At 37.4% G+C, this 14090-nt stretch overlaps 1 protein-coding gene across 1 annotated transcript; it reads left to right on the plus strand.

Annotated features, from left to right (window-relative positions):
• Positions 1-12326: 12326 nt before the first annotated feature.
• Positions 12327-13179, plus strand: LOC132623867 (ethylene-response factor C3). Its single transcript, XM_060338675.1, has one exon. The coding sequence runs from the start codon at positions 12327-12329 to the stop codon at positions 13137-13139; it is 813 nt and encodes a 270-aa protein (XP_060194658.1). The 3' UTR covers positions 13140-13179.
• The last annotated feature ends 911 nt before the right edge of the window (positions 13180-14090 follow it).

Raw genomic sequence — 14090 nt, forward strand, 5'->3', positions numbered from 1 at the left:
TTCCGGTATCATGCCCTGCAATTCCCGAATGATATGCACAATTTTTAGTCCCGTCATACCATCCCGGGATGGGATCAGGAGTTCTTCCTTGAATCGGTTGGAGTATCCCTGCCATTTTTAGCCTCTCGTACAGTTGGGCTAAAGGCTCGGCTAATGGTGTGTAAGTTTTGGTTGGTCTTCTTTCGACATTTGGGCGTGGTCTAGGGGTGTTTTGTGGGCGGTTTGGTGAATGGTACTGGGGTTGCGTTGCGTAGGTTGGACGGTGTTGTGGTGGGTTTTGGTAGGAAGGTGACCGGGGTGAGTAATATGTTGGTTGAGTATGATAGACCAGAAGGGGGGTAGGTGGGGGTTGGTAATAAGGCTGAGGTATTTGGGTGTACTGGCTGTAGTGCGAGGGCTGGGGTGAAGAATATTGGCGGGTTGATTTTGGGGTGGGTCTTTGATCTTGGATGGCCATGACCGGGGATACTCCGTCTCTCTTCTTCTTAGCAGGGTCCGCCTGAATGACCTTACTTGTGGCCTGCAAGGCCGCAAGATTTGTAACTCTTCCTGTTTTTATCCCTTCTTCTATGAAGTCCCCCATCCTGATGACTTCAGCAAACTTCTGCCCAATGACACTTAACATTCTCTCATAATATGTGGGGTCCTTTAGAGATTGTACGAAAAGCATCGTCATTTCACTCTCTGCCATTGGAGGCTGGACTTTTGCCGCCTCTGCTCTCCAACGCATAGCGTATTCCCGGAAAGTTTCTGTTGATTTTCTCTCCAGCTTCATCAAATAAAACCGGTCCGGGATAGTCTCAGTGTTGAACCTGAATCTGTCCATGAATTCCTGGGCCATATCTCCCCAACTGTGCCACCTCTGCGGGTCTTGGTATGTGTACCAATCGAGTGCCTCTCCAGTTAAGCTCCTTATAAACAGTTTCATTCTGATAGCTTGATTTTTACCCACTCCGACAAGCTTATCGCAATATGATCTCAAATGAGCCCGAGGGTTTCCCTTCCCGTCGAACATGTCAAACTTCGGCACCTTATATCCAGCAGGTAACTCAATGTCCGGGTGAATGCACAGATCTTCATATTCAAGTCCTTCGCATCCCCTGTTGGTTTGGATGTTCCTGACTGCTTCCCTCAGACTGCGAAGCTCTTTTGCCACATCTTCGTCCGCTCTTGCCCTAGCTTCCCTTTCCAACTCTTCATAGGGGTCAACTTCTGGATGTTGCAAGGCCTGTGCCTGGGTAGTGAAAGGATGAGCTTCTGCCGCATACTGTGTGTTATGGCTGGCAATATGCGCCAATGGTGTATGGTGAACTGCTTGGTAGTTTTGGGTATGTGGGTTAATTTGGGTAACTGCAGGTTGAGGAATGTAAGGAGTAGCGAAAGGTTGTGGATTGGTTTGTTGGAAGTTAATTTGCTGGAGGTAGGCTTGTTGCTGGTCATTTGGTTGTGATGTAGTTTGTTGTATGTTGGCTTGTTGCGGGATGGTTTGTTGTTGGATAGTTTGTTGCGGGATGGTTGGTTGCGGGTGGATCTGGTGTGGAATGGTTTGTTGTGGATTTGACTGTTGTGAGGCGGATTGTTGGTTAGTTTGTTGGGGGTTGGAGGTATTTGGATGGACTGTGTAAAGTGGAGGGTTTGAGGGAGAAGGTTGTGGAGCGAGTGAATCGACAGGCGAAAAGGATGGTGGAATTGTTGTGTTTGTTCTTTGCTCAGGGTGAGGGGCGTTCAAAGTGATGGACAGATTGGTGAGATTCCGCAGTCGCTCAATTTCGGTCTGCATATTGGCCATTTGCTGCAACAATTGGGCAATGAGTTCATCATTTCCCCCTCCTGAAGCCTCAGGTTCCTCTCTTGGAAGAGTGACGAGTCCCAAGCCAGTCTGTTCGGATGCCCCTGAATCATTCATATTGCCGGATGTTCGTGCTTTTGATCTCGTGAAGTATGGGTGGTCTGCCAGTTCACAGTCAACGCGAATCAACCTCTGGGGGATAGTAAAAATAAACCTTTAAAGAATGAAGAAAGCTGTGTTAGTACGGTCCGAATGATTGCTGTTTAAAATAATATGGAGATTTAGCAGATAATGTTGAAATAAGCACATGTTGCATAGCAAATAAGCACATATTGCGTAGCAAACATACATTGAATAGCAAACAAAACATATTGCAAAACAAACATATATTGAATAGCAAACAAAACATATCGGAAGGAAATCAATGCGTCCTATTATGCAAGGGACCTTTTGTGCAAAAGGTAGGCCTAGCGTGGATTTGAAGGATAACATATGTAGTCATGTGTCATTCCAGTGTGCTATTAATTGAAAGCCCAAAACGAATACAATCCCAATGCAAAAGAAATTATTACAATCGCTATTGAACAAGTTAACTAAAATGAAGATGGCCCTTCGTCGCTCTTGAACCTCTTGGTTGCCCGAATTGACTGATCGATCTTTCGGCGATTCTGGGCAAGGTATGACATAGCTAGAACACCCCCTGTTTTGATGCCTTCTTTGATACAAGTATCGCCCTGTTCAGCCAGAAGTGTATCCAACTCTTGCATACTTTGCTCGTAACTAAGTGCTTGCTGCTTCCAATTCTCTGCTTCCCTTTCCTTTTCCTTAAGTTGCGCATGATGCTCGGCTTCAGAAACAAGACTTTTCTTACGCAATTGTCGGAGTAATATGCATGCTTCGGCTTCCCCATCCTTAATCCGATCTTTCAAACTAACACCGGGTTTGATTGATTCCTCCAAATCAGCGGCCAGCCATTCCACATAGTTGTCCTCGCACCCAGCTTGGTATCTATTTGGCTCAACTGAATCTGTTTTTGTGGTCTCTTTCAATTTCCACATGCGAATAACCTCTTTTGCAAAAGGAATTTTCCCTTCTTTGTAGTCAACACAGTAATGACTCATATCTGCCACTAAAGGTATGTTTTGCTTCCTCCCTGATTGTCTCAAAACTCTCAGCGGGGCGTAAGGCTGCAAACCTCGAAGTCCTATCAAGACCAAAAATGGTACGATCTTCATTCGAAACACCAAAACCTCAGACGGAAACCAACTGAACATCCATTGCATCGAGTCATCGTTCAAATGGCTAAGAAATTCTACCCACTCTTTCACACACTTTGGTTTCTCAAATGATTTTACTGTCAAGATAGCGCCTGGAACATGACCCAGAATGTGATTCTCACCCGTCGGCTTCTGGAATGCTAGACCCCCGTTGACTTTCTGAAGATGTTCCATCAGCCAAATTTGCAGAAGCAAGTTGCATCCTTCAAAATGCTTATACCCGCGCTTACAACGCCCTAATGCTCGGTAGATATCTGCCACGACCATAGGGACCAGAGTGTAGTGTTTCCCGTCGATGCCACCAAAAAGAGCCTTAGTTACAATAACAAGATGGGTGTGAATGTCTTTTGTGGTTCCTTTAGGAAATACTATAGTCCCTAAAAAACATACTGCGAAAGCGAAGCACCGTTTCTGCTTCCAAGAGTCATATGAGAAGAATTCATCCTGATGATCGACGAAACTCCTTTGATAACCGAATCTGTGATACAAATACTCGAGTGGTATCATAGACTTCTGCAAACATTCCACACCTTTACCCTCTCTGAACCCGAAGCTGTCAGCAAATTCTTTTGGTAAAGGTTGCCTCGGAATAATCATGCCACAATTTTGCCATTTTCTTGGTTTACGTAATAATGCCACATTTTCTATATAGCCTCCTATTTCCTCTAACAACGGAGTCATCTCAATGTTGCTAAATCTAAACACGACCCTCTTTTCATCCCAAAACACAGTTGCAGCCTCGATGATGTCTCTGCAGGGCTGGATATCCATCAAAGACGGTAAGTGTCCCAATGCTCCACGTACAACCCGCTGTCCGTAATCCCCCAAATCAACCCACCATGCTGTTAGTTGGGAAGGGACGCTCAAAACCATGCTGAATCTCGGGTAGGCATTGTGTTGACTCATGGTTACCTGTGTTCACAAATGGTTAGTTCTACCTAAATAGCACATGGTCCACATAACGCACATTCATCCTTCAAATCAATGCACATAACGTGATAACCGTCGCTCGGGGTCGTAGACCCACCTGGACATTTTGGAAGAGGTTGACTAATGGACTTAATACACCCTGGGTATTAAGCCTCCTAGGTTCGTGCATGCCCTTAAAGGGTTTTGGCTTAGCTCTATCTTAGGCTGACTAGGAGTTGTTTTCCTATGACGCAAGGCTCCCCCAAGCGGACAACTTGGGAGTGGAAAGTCCGTGGCCGTCGACTGCACCGCTGATCGACTAAATCCACTAGACCAATCCAACTAAAGGGGTAATTTAGTAGTGCACGGGCGCAAACTGCGAAGCCGCTTTAAGTGTGTGAATATGTGTGAGTTTTCCAGGAGTGGAAGAAATATGAGCGGAATGCCAATTTAAGGAAAGCAATAACATACATATTACATAGAAAATTTACATAATAAAACAATCACTTAAGAACATAAAAGAAAAAAAATAAAGCAACAATAAAGGCAAAAAATAAAGAAAACAACCAGACATCCAATAAATTTAATTATTAACCTAAGTTGTTATGGTTAAGAACCTAAAAATCCCCAGCGGAGTCGCCAAGCTGTTATACCCCCTTTTAACTGGGTTAGAGCGGAGTATAACATATTGGAGATTCCTATATTGCTTGTTTTAAGGAGTCGCCACCTAATTAATTTAACGATGAATTAGGACATCTAAATGTTAACTAAGGTAAAGTTAAAACTAAACCTCCGTTAATAGTCTGCTTAACCAGTGTGATTCTAGGTAAGGGTTCTATATTATCCTAAAGGGAAGGGATTAGGCATCCTTTAGAATCCGTTAACTTACGGTTATCCGACTAAACTTAGGTTAATTAATCAATGTTGGATATAGTATTTAAATTCTAAAAGAAAGCTTGTGCAAATAAGATTTATAAAAAATATAACAATTTATGCAAAAGAGGATTTTAAAATGTTTATTTTTTTTATATAAAGAAAGAAGATTTCAAGTAATAAGGTTGTTAAAGAAAAAATGAGACTAGTAATTTGTATAAGGGGGAATTTTAGAATGCTATTTGAAATAAAAATTTATGAATGTTGCTAGGGCTCCGAAATAAAATGCTAATAAAACCTATAGAAGAGAATATAATAATTTATATAAAAGGAGATTTCAAATGCCATGAGATTTATAAATACTGTTTAAAGTTTTAAATAAAAGTGCTATTTAGAACGCATTTTGTAGAAGATGTAATGATTCGCATAAAGGAAACTTTAAATGTCGTTTAGAAATAAACTTATAAATGTTGCAAAGATTTTAAAATAATGATGCTGTTAAAATAAGACGCATAAGTAAAAGAAAAAGTGGGTTTGTGCAGTTTCCTTTAACAAATAAACTGAAATGCCGGGATATTTTTAGGAGTAGAAAAAAAGATACTGAAGTGCCGAGATATTGATTGATATATATAGTTGCGCCTTTTTGCAAATCTGTTATTCCGAATGAAATAATATTAGACATCATAAATAATTTTAACACAAAAGAAGAGAAATAAACTCGTAGGATTGATTATTAGTCTTCTTTAAGCTAACTACCCATTGCTAAACTATCTATACTAATTCTCAATAGTCCAACTAAGCTAAGGAAGAGCAGAAAAATATGAAAGCGTTAGTCAAATAATACATACAAGTTAAAGGCATAAAATAAGCAAAGGCATAAATAAAATAAGTGGGCTCGGCCCATTTTGAGATTGCTGTTATACTGTTGGGCTTCGGCCCAGCAGTCCCCTTGGATCTGGGCCACTGCTGGGCTTCGGCCCAGCAAATTTTATTATTGGGGGCTGCTGCTGCCGTATACATGGGCCCAGGCCCAAATATTCTGTTTCCTTTGCTGCGAACAGGCCTGATGAGAAAATGACTCGAGAATATTGCGTTGGGCTTTTAGCCCAACACCGAATGCGGGAGGAGAATGAATCCCTCGGACTCATATATGGCAGTCATGCAGAAAAAATGAGAGGAGAAAAAGTTAGTACACAATCAGTGAGATGTAATAACTATGTGAAATACAACTCAGTCAAACCAGCAGATTGCGTATATTATATGTATTTCTTAAGTTATATCATACCGCAAACAGAAAATCAGTGTTCCAAATTTTGGCAAATATGCATGCGGTGACAATTAAGTTCAAGAAAGGACTATCATGGACTTGAGCATTCAAAGATTTAAGTATAAGTGGGTGAACAAAATTAACAGGACAGAATTGAAACTAAAAAAAAGGGAAGGTTTAAAATAAAGTATTTTTTTTTGGTCTTATTTAACTGAAGCTGATCGAAGCAAGGAAGAAGATCATCGTGGATATAATACCAGTAGTGTGAAACCAAACAGGGGAGGGACAGCAGGATCTGTCACCACAACAAGCTGAGTAGAAAGGCAAAGAGACCACTATTATGACTAAACACACTGATCCACAACCAAACCTGTATTTAGACTTAAGAAACTATTTAATAATACCCTATCTATGAGGACACAGAATACTCAAACATCAGCAAATTTCAACCTGTTGACATACTTGAGACATCATTTCAAGACATACAAAAAAAAAGCACTAAAAATGGGTAACATACAGCAGTCAACACACAGATTTGCACACTGGATACACATTTAATCATTTTAGATGGAGAATTTTGTATGTGTGGCATAGGCAGAGTTTAAAAGAGATGCACTAGAAATACACAGCGCGTATTGAACCTAAACATGGCAGATTTGTGGTACAAAGCAACCCCTGAATTCAGGAGGAGTACTTATAATATTCAGACACATTTTAGTCCACATTTTTTCATATTAACAAGACAAACACTAGTGGCTACATCAGATATCACCCCTGCCAATAGCTCATGATTCATCTCTAAGAAACAGATTTTCAGTCCAATGGTACTGATTCTAAATTCAGTCAACGTAATGCATTATTTGAACACAAGATTTGATATATCATGGCATAACAAAGAAAACAGCAGCCAAGGTGAAAGAGAACAGGCGAGTTACAACATGTTTGAAGGGGAGAAGCTATGCAAAATTCATTCAATGGTATATGATGACATATCTAGAACAGGGAGAGTGATATATCATAAACAGTAATGCAAAATTCAAGAAGTAAAACAGGACAAGGATGAAGTTTGATATTCATGATCAATAAGATATCCAAAATGAGATGCAATGCCACAGAATTCCCAAGGGAGAAACTAACTATGCAAGCTACTAAGAATGAACTCTCAATATAGAATTCAGGTGATCCAAAAAAAAAAAAAAAAAAAAAAAATCAAACTCAAGGTGTTGATGGTCATGTCAAACCAGATTCAAATGCTATGATTATATAATGGTCACATATGAGTTAAATTGAGAAGCACAGAATCATATTATGTCATCAAGACAGTAATTTAGATAGATACAGTTGAATATGAAGTTACTAGACATGTATTATACACTTGGATAACTACAGACAATTATGTGGTGAGTCATGGAGCATGGATATATTATTAACAAGTGATAAAGTATAGAGACTAAAGAAGGATTCCAATAGTGCATAATAAACATGGAGTCAAGTATGCAATTGTTCCATTAAGACAACATGACAATTGAGTAAGCAAGCATGTGAAGAGCAGTCATGCTTTTATAAAGGAAAGACACATCAAGGCATGGTTTACTAAGTCACCATCAATGCTAGTTAGAGTTGTTTTTCATGGCACACTTGCAATAGTTCAAATTAGGCGGGTTCACATGGGTTAGCAGTCAAGATTGGTCAGGGTGACTCAACAATCATCTATGATTCAAAATTAGGCAGACTTATACTGATACTGTTCCATATCAACCAAAGCAAACATTCATGACTTAGGCCTTTACTACTGGTGTGAGATTCTTATTAATAGCTAATCACATTTAATCTGGACAACAATAGTAATGCAAGCTCTAAAATCAGACCAGAGGTTCATATGGCATCAGTCGCATTCAAATAAGGGAAAACTATAATGACATATGAAGTTAACAGCATATCATAAAGCTTATGCTCAACACTCACCATATCCAATCTTAAAGCAGATAGATATATCAGTATGGGCTAGCAAAATTGCAAAGTTGTAGTTAATGCCAATCATGTTCAACTCATGATAGTCGATTATGACAATATGAACTAGTATGAACTTCAAACCAACATTTTTCAACATTGATCATATTCTACTTTAACAAACAGTTATGGCAAGGTAAGCTAGAGGGAATTACAGCTAACCAGACCAGCAACTATTATCTAGCGTTAATCGAATTCGACTTAAAGTAAGGATGTGGTAAACTAACCTAAGTCTCATACTAGCCATTCAACATTAATGCTAGCAGCTTCAACAAACAACCATGACTTTGTAGAGAAAAATAAATCTTAAACTAATCAGCCGGCATCAATCATATCAATTTAAACAAGCAGCTACAACATTGTCGACTAAAAGGGGTTTCAATTAACCAACATCAAATATAATAACACCAATTATCAGCACCTTGGTATGGTTAATCCGGATTTAAAACATGTATAAAACACTGCTTAATTACCAACAAAATCTCTTCAATTGCACTAATATAGCAGACTGCCTATATTAACGAGATTACTACTAAATCAATTCATACAAAATCCATAAACGAACTAAGCTACCAGGCTGAAAATAAACTAAGATGAGGAAGAAATTACCTTCTTCGGGTGCAGCGAAGTGGGGTTTCGAGTCTTTGATCCACCTCGAACACTATCAAATCCGAGCTTGCGACACTCGGATTCACAGCAATAACAAGGCAAACGAATATAAAATGGGATCCAATATTTTGACCCGATTAAAATGAGACTACGATTTGCTAAAGAAACTGATTTTTTATGGATATTTTGAGGCGGCTGATGAACTAGTATTGCTTAAGTGATTTTGCCACTAAAAAAAAAAAACTTGTTTCTTGCCTTAGGGGGTTTTGGAGTTCAAGAACTGCTTTCGTGAGGCGATTTTGGGGGTTCCAGCACCTGTCTCAGTGATTTCAAGCCGCCCCTATTTATAGGGTTTTGGCTTGTTTGAAAAAGGAGAGAGGAGCGGGGAAGGGAAGTGCGGAGGTGGGGAACAGAAAGAGGTGGGAGACAGAGAGAGGAAACAGGGAAAAGTGGGAGCGGCGGAAAAGAGGGAGAGACGAAGAAGGAGAAGGGGAAGGGGGGTGCGGCGGTGAGGTGAGGGAAATGAGGGAAAATGAGAAGGGAACCGCTAGGGTTCCCTTCTTTTGAACGGGATTGGGCTTCCGGGTCGGGTAATGTTAAAACGGGTATGGGCTGGTCTGTTTGAGTAGTGGGCTGAAAATGTTGGGCTGGGTATTGAAAAATGTGGATTGGTCCGAAAATTGGGTTGGTCTCACAAATTAGGCTTTAGCCCAAAATAGTTTTAGGATTTAATTATGGACTGAATTGATACGGACTAAAATATGTAATTATTAGTGCTCGGATAAAATTATATGACCGTGCAATAATATTTACAAAATCCACAGTAAATAAACACTATTATTTAATTATGCAAAGTTAAATGTGATGCGTGTGCGTAAGCTGGTAAAATGCTGAAATGATAAAAAAAAATTGTGAATTATAATAATAATAATAATAATAATAATAATAATAATAATAATAATAATAATAATAATAATAATAATAATAATAATGATTGATAAATGATAACGAGGATGGCTAGTAACTATAATAGAATAATGAAGCGTCGGTATTGATAAGAGTCTAATAATTATAGTAAAAAAAAAAATATATATATATATAAATATATATATATTTTTTTTAATTTTCTAAAAATATTAGAAGCGTAAATAGGTATTTTGGAGGAGAGGTGGGACAAAATTGGGTGTCAACAAAGACTATAGCATTCACTCTTTCCCACAAATTCCATAATTCTTCAGGAAATGTCTCCTTCTTACAATTTCCATTTATAAATCCTATCTTATTTCTACCTAATAGAGCAATTTTCATAGAACTACTCCATGCAGCATAATTTTCACTTCCTTTTAATTGAAAATAGATAATAGTGATACCGCTCACATCTGTTGACGCTAGGTATAGAGGATGATTGTGATCCATTGGTTGCACCTGAGCAGCTGCTGTAACTGGCTCAATTGGAGGATTAGTGCGTTCCTAATTGTTGTTTCCAGTCATGATTTGATACTTCAGATGAAGATTTTTGATGAAGGATTTTTCAAGATGACAAGCATCAAGATGAACAAGACGAACAAGATCTTCAACAAGACGAACAAGAACTTCAAGATGCAATGGATTTCTTCAATGACTTTGACAGATTTACGATCTGTATACTGTCAATTGATAGAATCTACGTTCAATTGTACGATTTGATTGCGATTGTAACCCTAGAAAATTCAATCAACTGAATTTGAACTTTGATTAATTCAATCGTACTGATGACAATCCTTATGATAATCACCGACTGAAAATATAGATCGATTGGTTGATTCAATCAGTGTGCTCTGATACCATGATGAAATTGAGAGGCTTTAGAAAGCCATGGATAGGTAGAGAAGAAGAAAGAGAAGGAGCAGAAGCAGAGAAAGCAAATTTATTCATTCATCACAAACTGATTACATAGAGGAGTAGTAGCGTACTTATACTAATGTTAACGACTATAATCTATAACCAACTTAGCAACTAATTGTACTTAGGGAAAGTACTAAAATACCCTTAGTACATACTACTCAACACACTCCTTCATCCTTAATCAGAGTTCTCGAGTTTGAGTTCCACTAGTGCTGAGTCAGCTTCCTTAAGGAGAGTTTTACCCTCCTAATGTGGACTTTCCAACGCGAATCCAAATTTATGGTCCCAATGTGGACACAGTCAAATAATTGTTACATTTATATTTTTTGTAATAACTTTAAGGGATTTAAGTTCGTTTCAATAATAAAAAAAAGTACCCACCACTCTTTTACCCATACACATAATTTAATTGCTAATTATTTGTAAAATTAACTTCTACGCTGATGTTATCAATTATTTTAAACCGGTAGTATAAGACAAACGAACACAAAATCTTAAAAAAGGTAAAATAATAAGATTTCTAAAACATTGATATGGGATTTATTGGAAAGAACACCGCCTCTAACCTTTTAAGGCTGTGGGAAAGCAATAAGAATAAACTTTTAAAATAAACTTTTTTTTTACCCTAAACAAATAGTTTTTGGGTCACTTCTTCTATGATTTGAGAAGTATTTCGCAAGAAATGGCTTTTCTGCCCATACACAAGAAAAATCTTGACAGGCCAGCAACTCAAACAAATGTCAAAGGTATTATCTCCAGTTCTTCCAAGTTAAGTGAGGAAAAGAAAATTGAAAAAAAAAAAATGAAAATTGGAAAATTTCCCTCCTCATGTTGTTTCTTTTTCTTTTTGGTGATGGAAAAAAACGTAAATGTTCACTTTGTTATTACAGTTCCTAAGTTTTTGTACTCATGCCTGTCTCTCTATTTTTTTGGTTAAACACCCGCCCATATCGGAAGTTTACCAAATTATATTAACTTATTAGTATGATTAAGTGATTTAATGAGGTGAAAATATAAAATAATTAACCATGATTTAGTGAAAGAAGTATTGTTCAAACACATGTCATGCATCTATGATTTTGCATAATTAAACACCAGTGTAGGATAAGTTTTTACCCTTTTTTTCCTTACTTTTTTGGGGGAGCTTTTAAAATCAATTTAGGGTTTAATTTCAACGTGAACATTCCTTCCTTAACTAAGAAGTTTAACAAATTTAATTAGATGTGGACTTATTGCGATCTCAAAGAAGAAAATAAACTCAAAATGTTGCAGTTCAAGGAACCAGTGACGAGAAAGCAAAACAATGAGACGTGAAGAAGTTTTCTCATACTCTTCACCTGCTTGTTATCTCATTAATCATTTAGTCAAAAAGGAATTTCACGATAAATAAATAATAGAAGATAGCTTTTCCAGCTAACAACATACAAAATGATGAGTCATAACCAAAGCATTCAACAAGAAAATATTAAAAACACCAAAGTGAACACCTTTCTTCATGTCTAAATTCTAGTAATCATCCTTGAATTTAGCTTAATCATAGTTTGTAATACAAGTATCCTACTGGCTTACAATTCATCAATTAGATTAAACCATTGGCTTAGCTGTTATTTCCTAGTCATCACCAAACGAGAAGCCTTGCACATAAGATATAGTACTCTCTTATTATAAATAGTCCTCAAGTCGTTTAATTTCTACAAATATTATTCATATGCAACATTCATTAAAGATGAATCATGTGGAAAAGAATAACCAACAAGAAGAAATAGCATGTGAAGAGATACTAGAGAATGTTTGGGCAAACTTCATATCCAAGAATGATCAAGATAATGATCAAAGAGTGACAAGTGAATGTTCCGAAAAATATTGGGAACAACTTCCAATTCTTGAAAGGTTGCCAAGCTTAGGGAGATGGATATCAATGGGAGCTGAAACTTGGGAAGAGATTCTTGATGGAATTATTGCGCCTCCTAATGACAACAAAAATTCAAACGACGGACCAACAAGCAAAGATGAAGACGTCGTCAGAGTTGAGAAGACAAAGAAGAAGATGGTAATTAATACGCGGCATTATAGAGGGGTAAGAAGGAGGCCATGGGGAAAATACGCGGCGGAGATAAGGGATTCATCAAGAAAAGGAGCTAGGGTTTGGCTAGGGACTTTCAATACTGCTGAAGAAGCTGCCATGGCTTATGACAACGCGGCTTTGAGAATTAGAGGTCCCAAGGCCTACTTGAATTTCCCTCTTGAAAATGTTGCTCAAGCTATGGGAATATCTAATTGTCCTCATGAAAAAGAATGGACCTTTTCATCATCAGCTTCACAAATGAGTAGTGCATATAATTCAAGGAAAAGGGTATCTAGGGATTGGAACATGTATGAGGATTTGGATATAATTAATCAATTGCCTGTGCAAAAGAGGATTACGAGAAGCATGGAGGAGCATCTTGAAAGTGACTTGGATATCCTAGAGTTTGAAGATCTTGGAAGTGATTATTTGGACAGTTTATTAGCCTCATTGTGATAGAAGAAATAATAAGTCTTAGATACAATATTAGGGAAGATACAGGGTAAGGGTAAATTCTTGGATGTTATGTATAGGAACTATTTGTAGAATAATTTTGTACAAAATTATCTGCCACTAGATTTTAGTCATCACCGTATTATCTTTCATGAATATTGAGTTGCAAATACAATATTTTTTTGTATGTTTATCCTACTACTAGTTGCATGAGGCCTGTGCTAAGTCCGGCCCCAAACTCATGATACAAGAGTAGTAAATTTAATTTAGAAAATATAACTTGTGTCACATTTTCTATTGCATAATTAAGTTTATCTGGTGAAGCATTTATCATGTCTTGTTTGTATGTCTTCATAATTATTTAAGTTTCTTAGTCATACAATTTGAATAAATTTTAAAGATCAAATTATTTATGAGGAAGGAAGTTTGGAAGGAGAATTAACAAATACAAAGAAACACTGTCACGCCTCGAACCATGGTCTAGGCGTAACACGGCGCTCGGTGCCTAACTGCATGTGACCGAGTGAACCCATAGGCTAGCTGAATCAACATGTGATATCAAAACATGCTAAAATAAGGAAATAAGACTAACTCATGCTGGTCTACTAAAAAGTCTGGCTGAAATGTATAAAATGCGGAAATACTGTTTAAGTCTAAAACATCTGAAATAATTGTTGACACCCAATTTTGTCCCGCCTCTCTTCCAAAATACCTATTTTACGCTTCTAACATTTTTGAAAAAATTAAAAAATATATATATTATATTTACTATAATTATTAGCCTTTCATCAAAGCCGTTGTTTCATTATTCTATTACAATTACTAGCCATTATTATTATTATTATTATTATTATTTATTATTATTATTATTATTATTATTATTTTATTATTATTATTTATTATTATTATTATTATTATTATAGTTCACAACTTTTATCATTTCAGTATTTTACC

This window comes from Lycium barbarum, chromosome 12 (genome assembly GCF_019175385.1).
Source record: "Lycium barbarum isolate Lr01 chromosome 12, ASM1917538v2, whole genome shotgun sequence".
NCBI lineage: Eukaryota > Viridiplantae > Streptophyta > Magnoliopsida > Solanales > Solanaceae > Lycium > Lycium barbarum.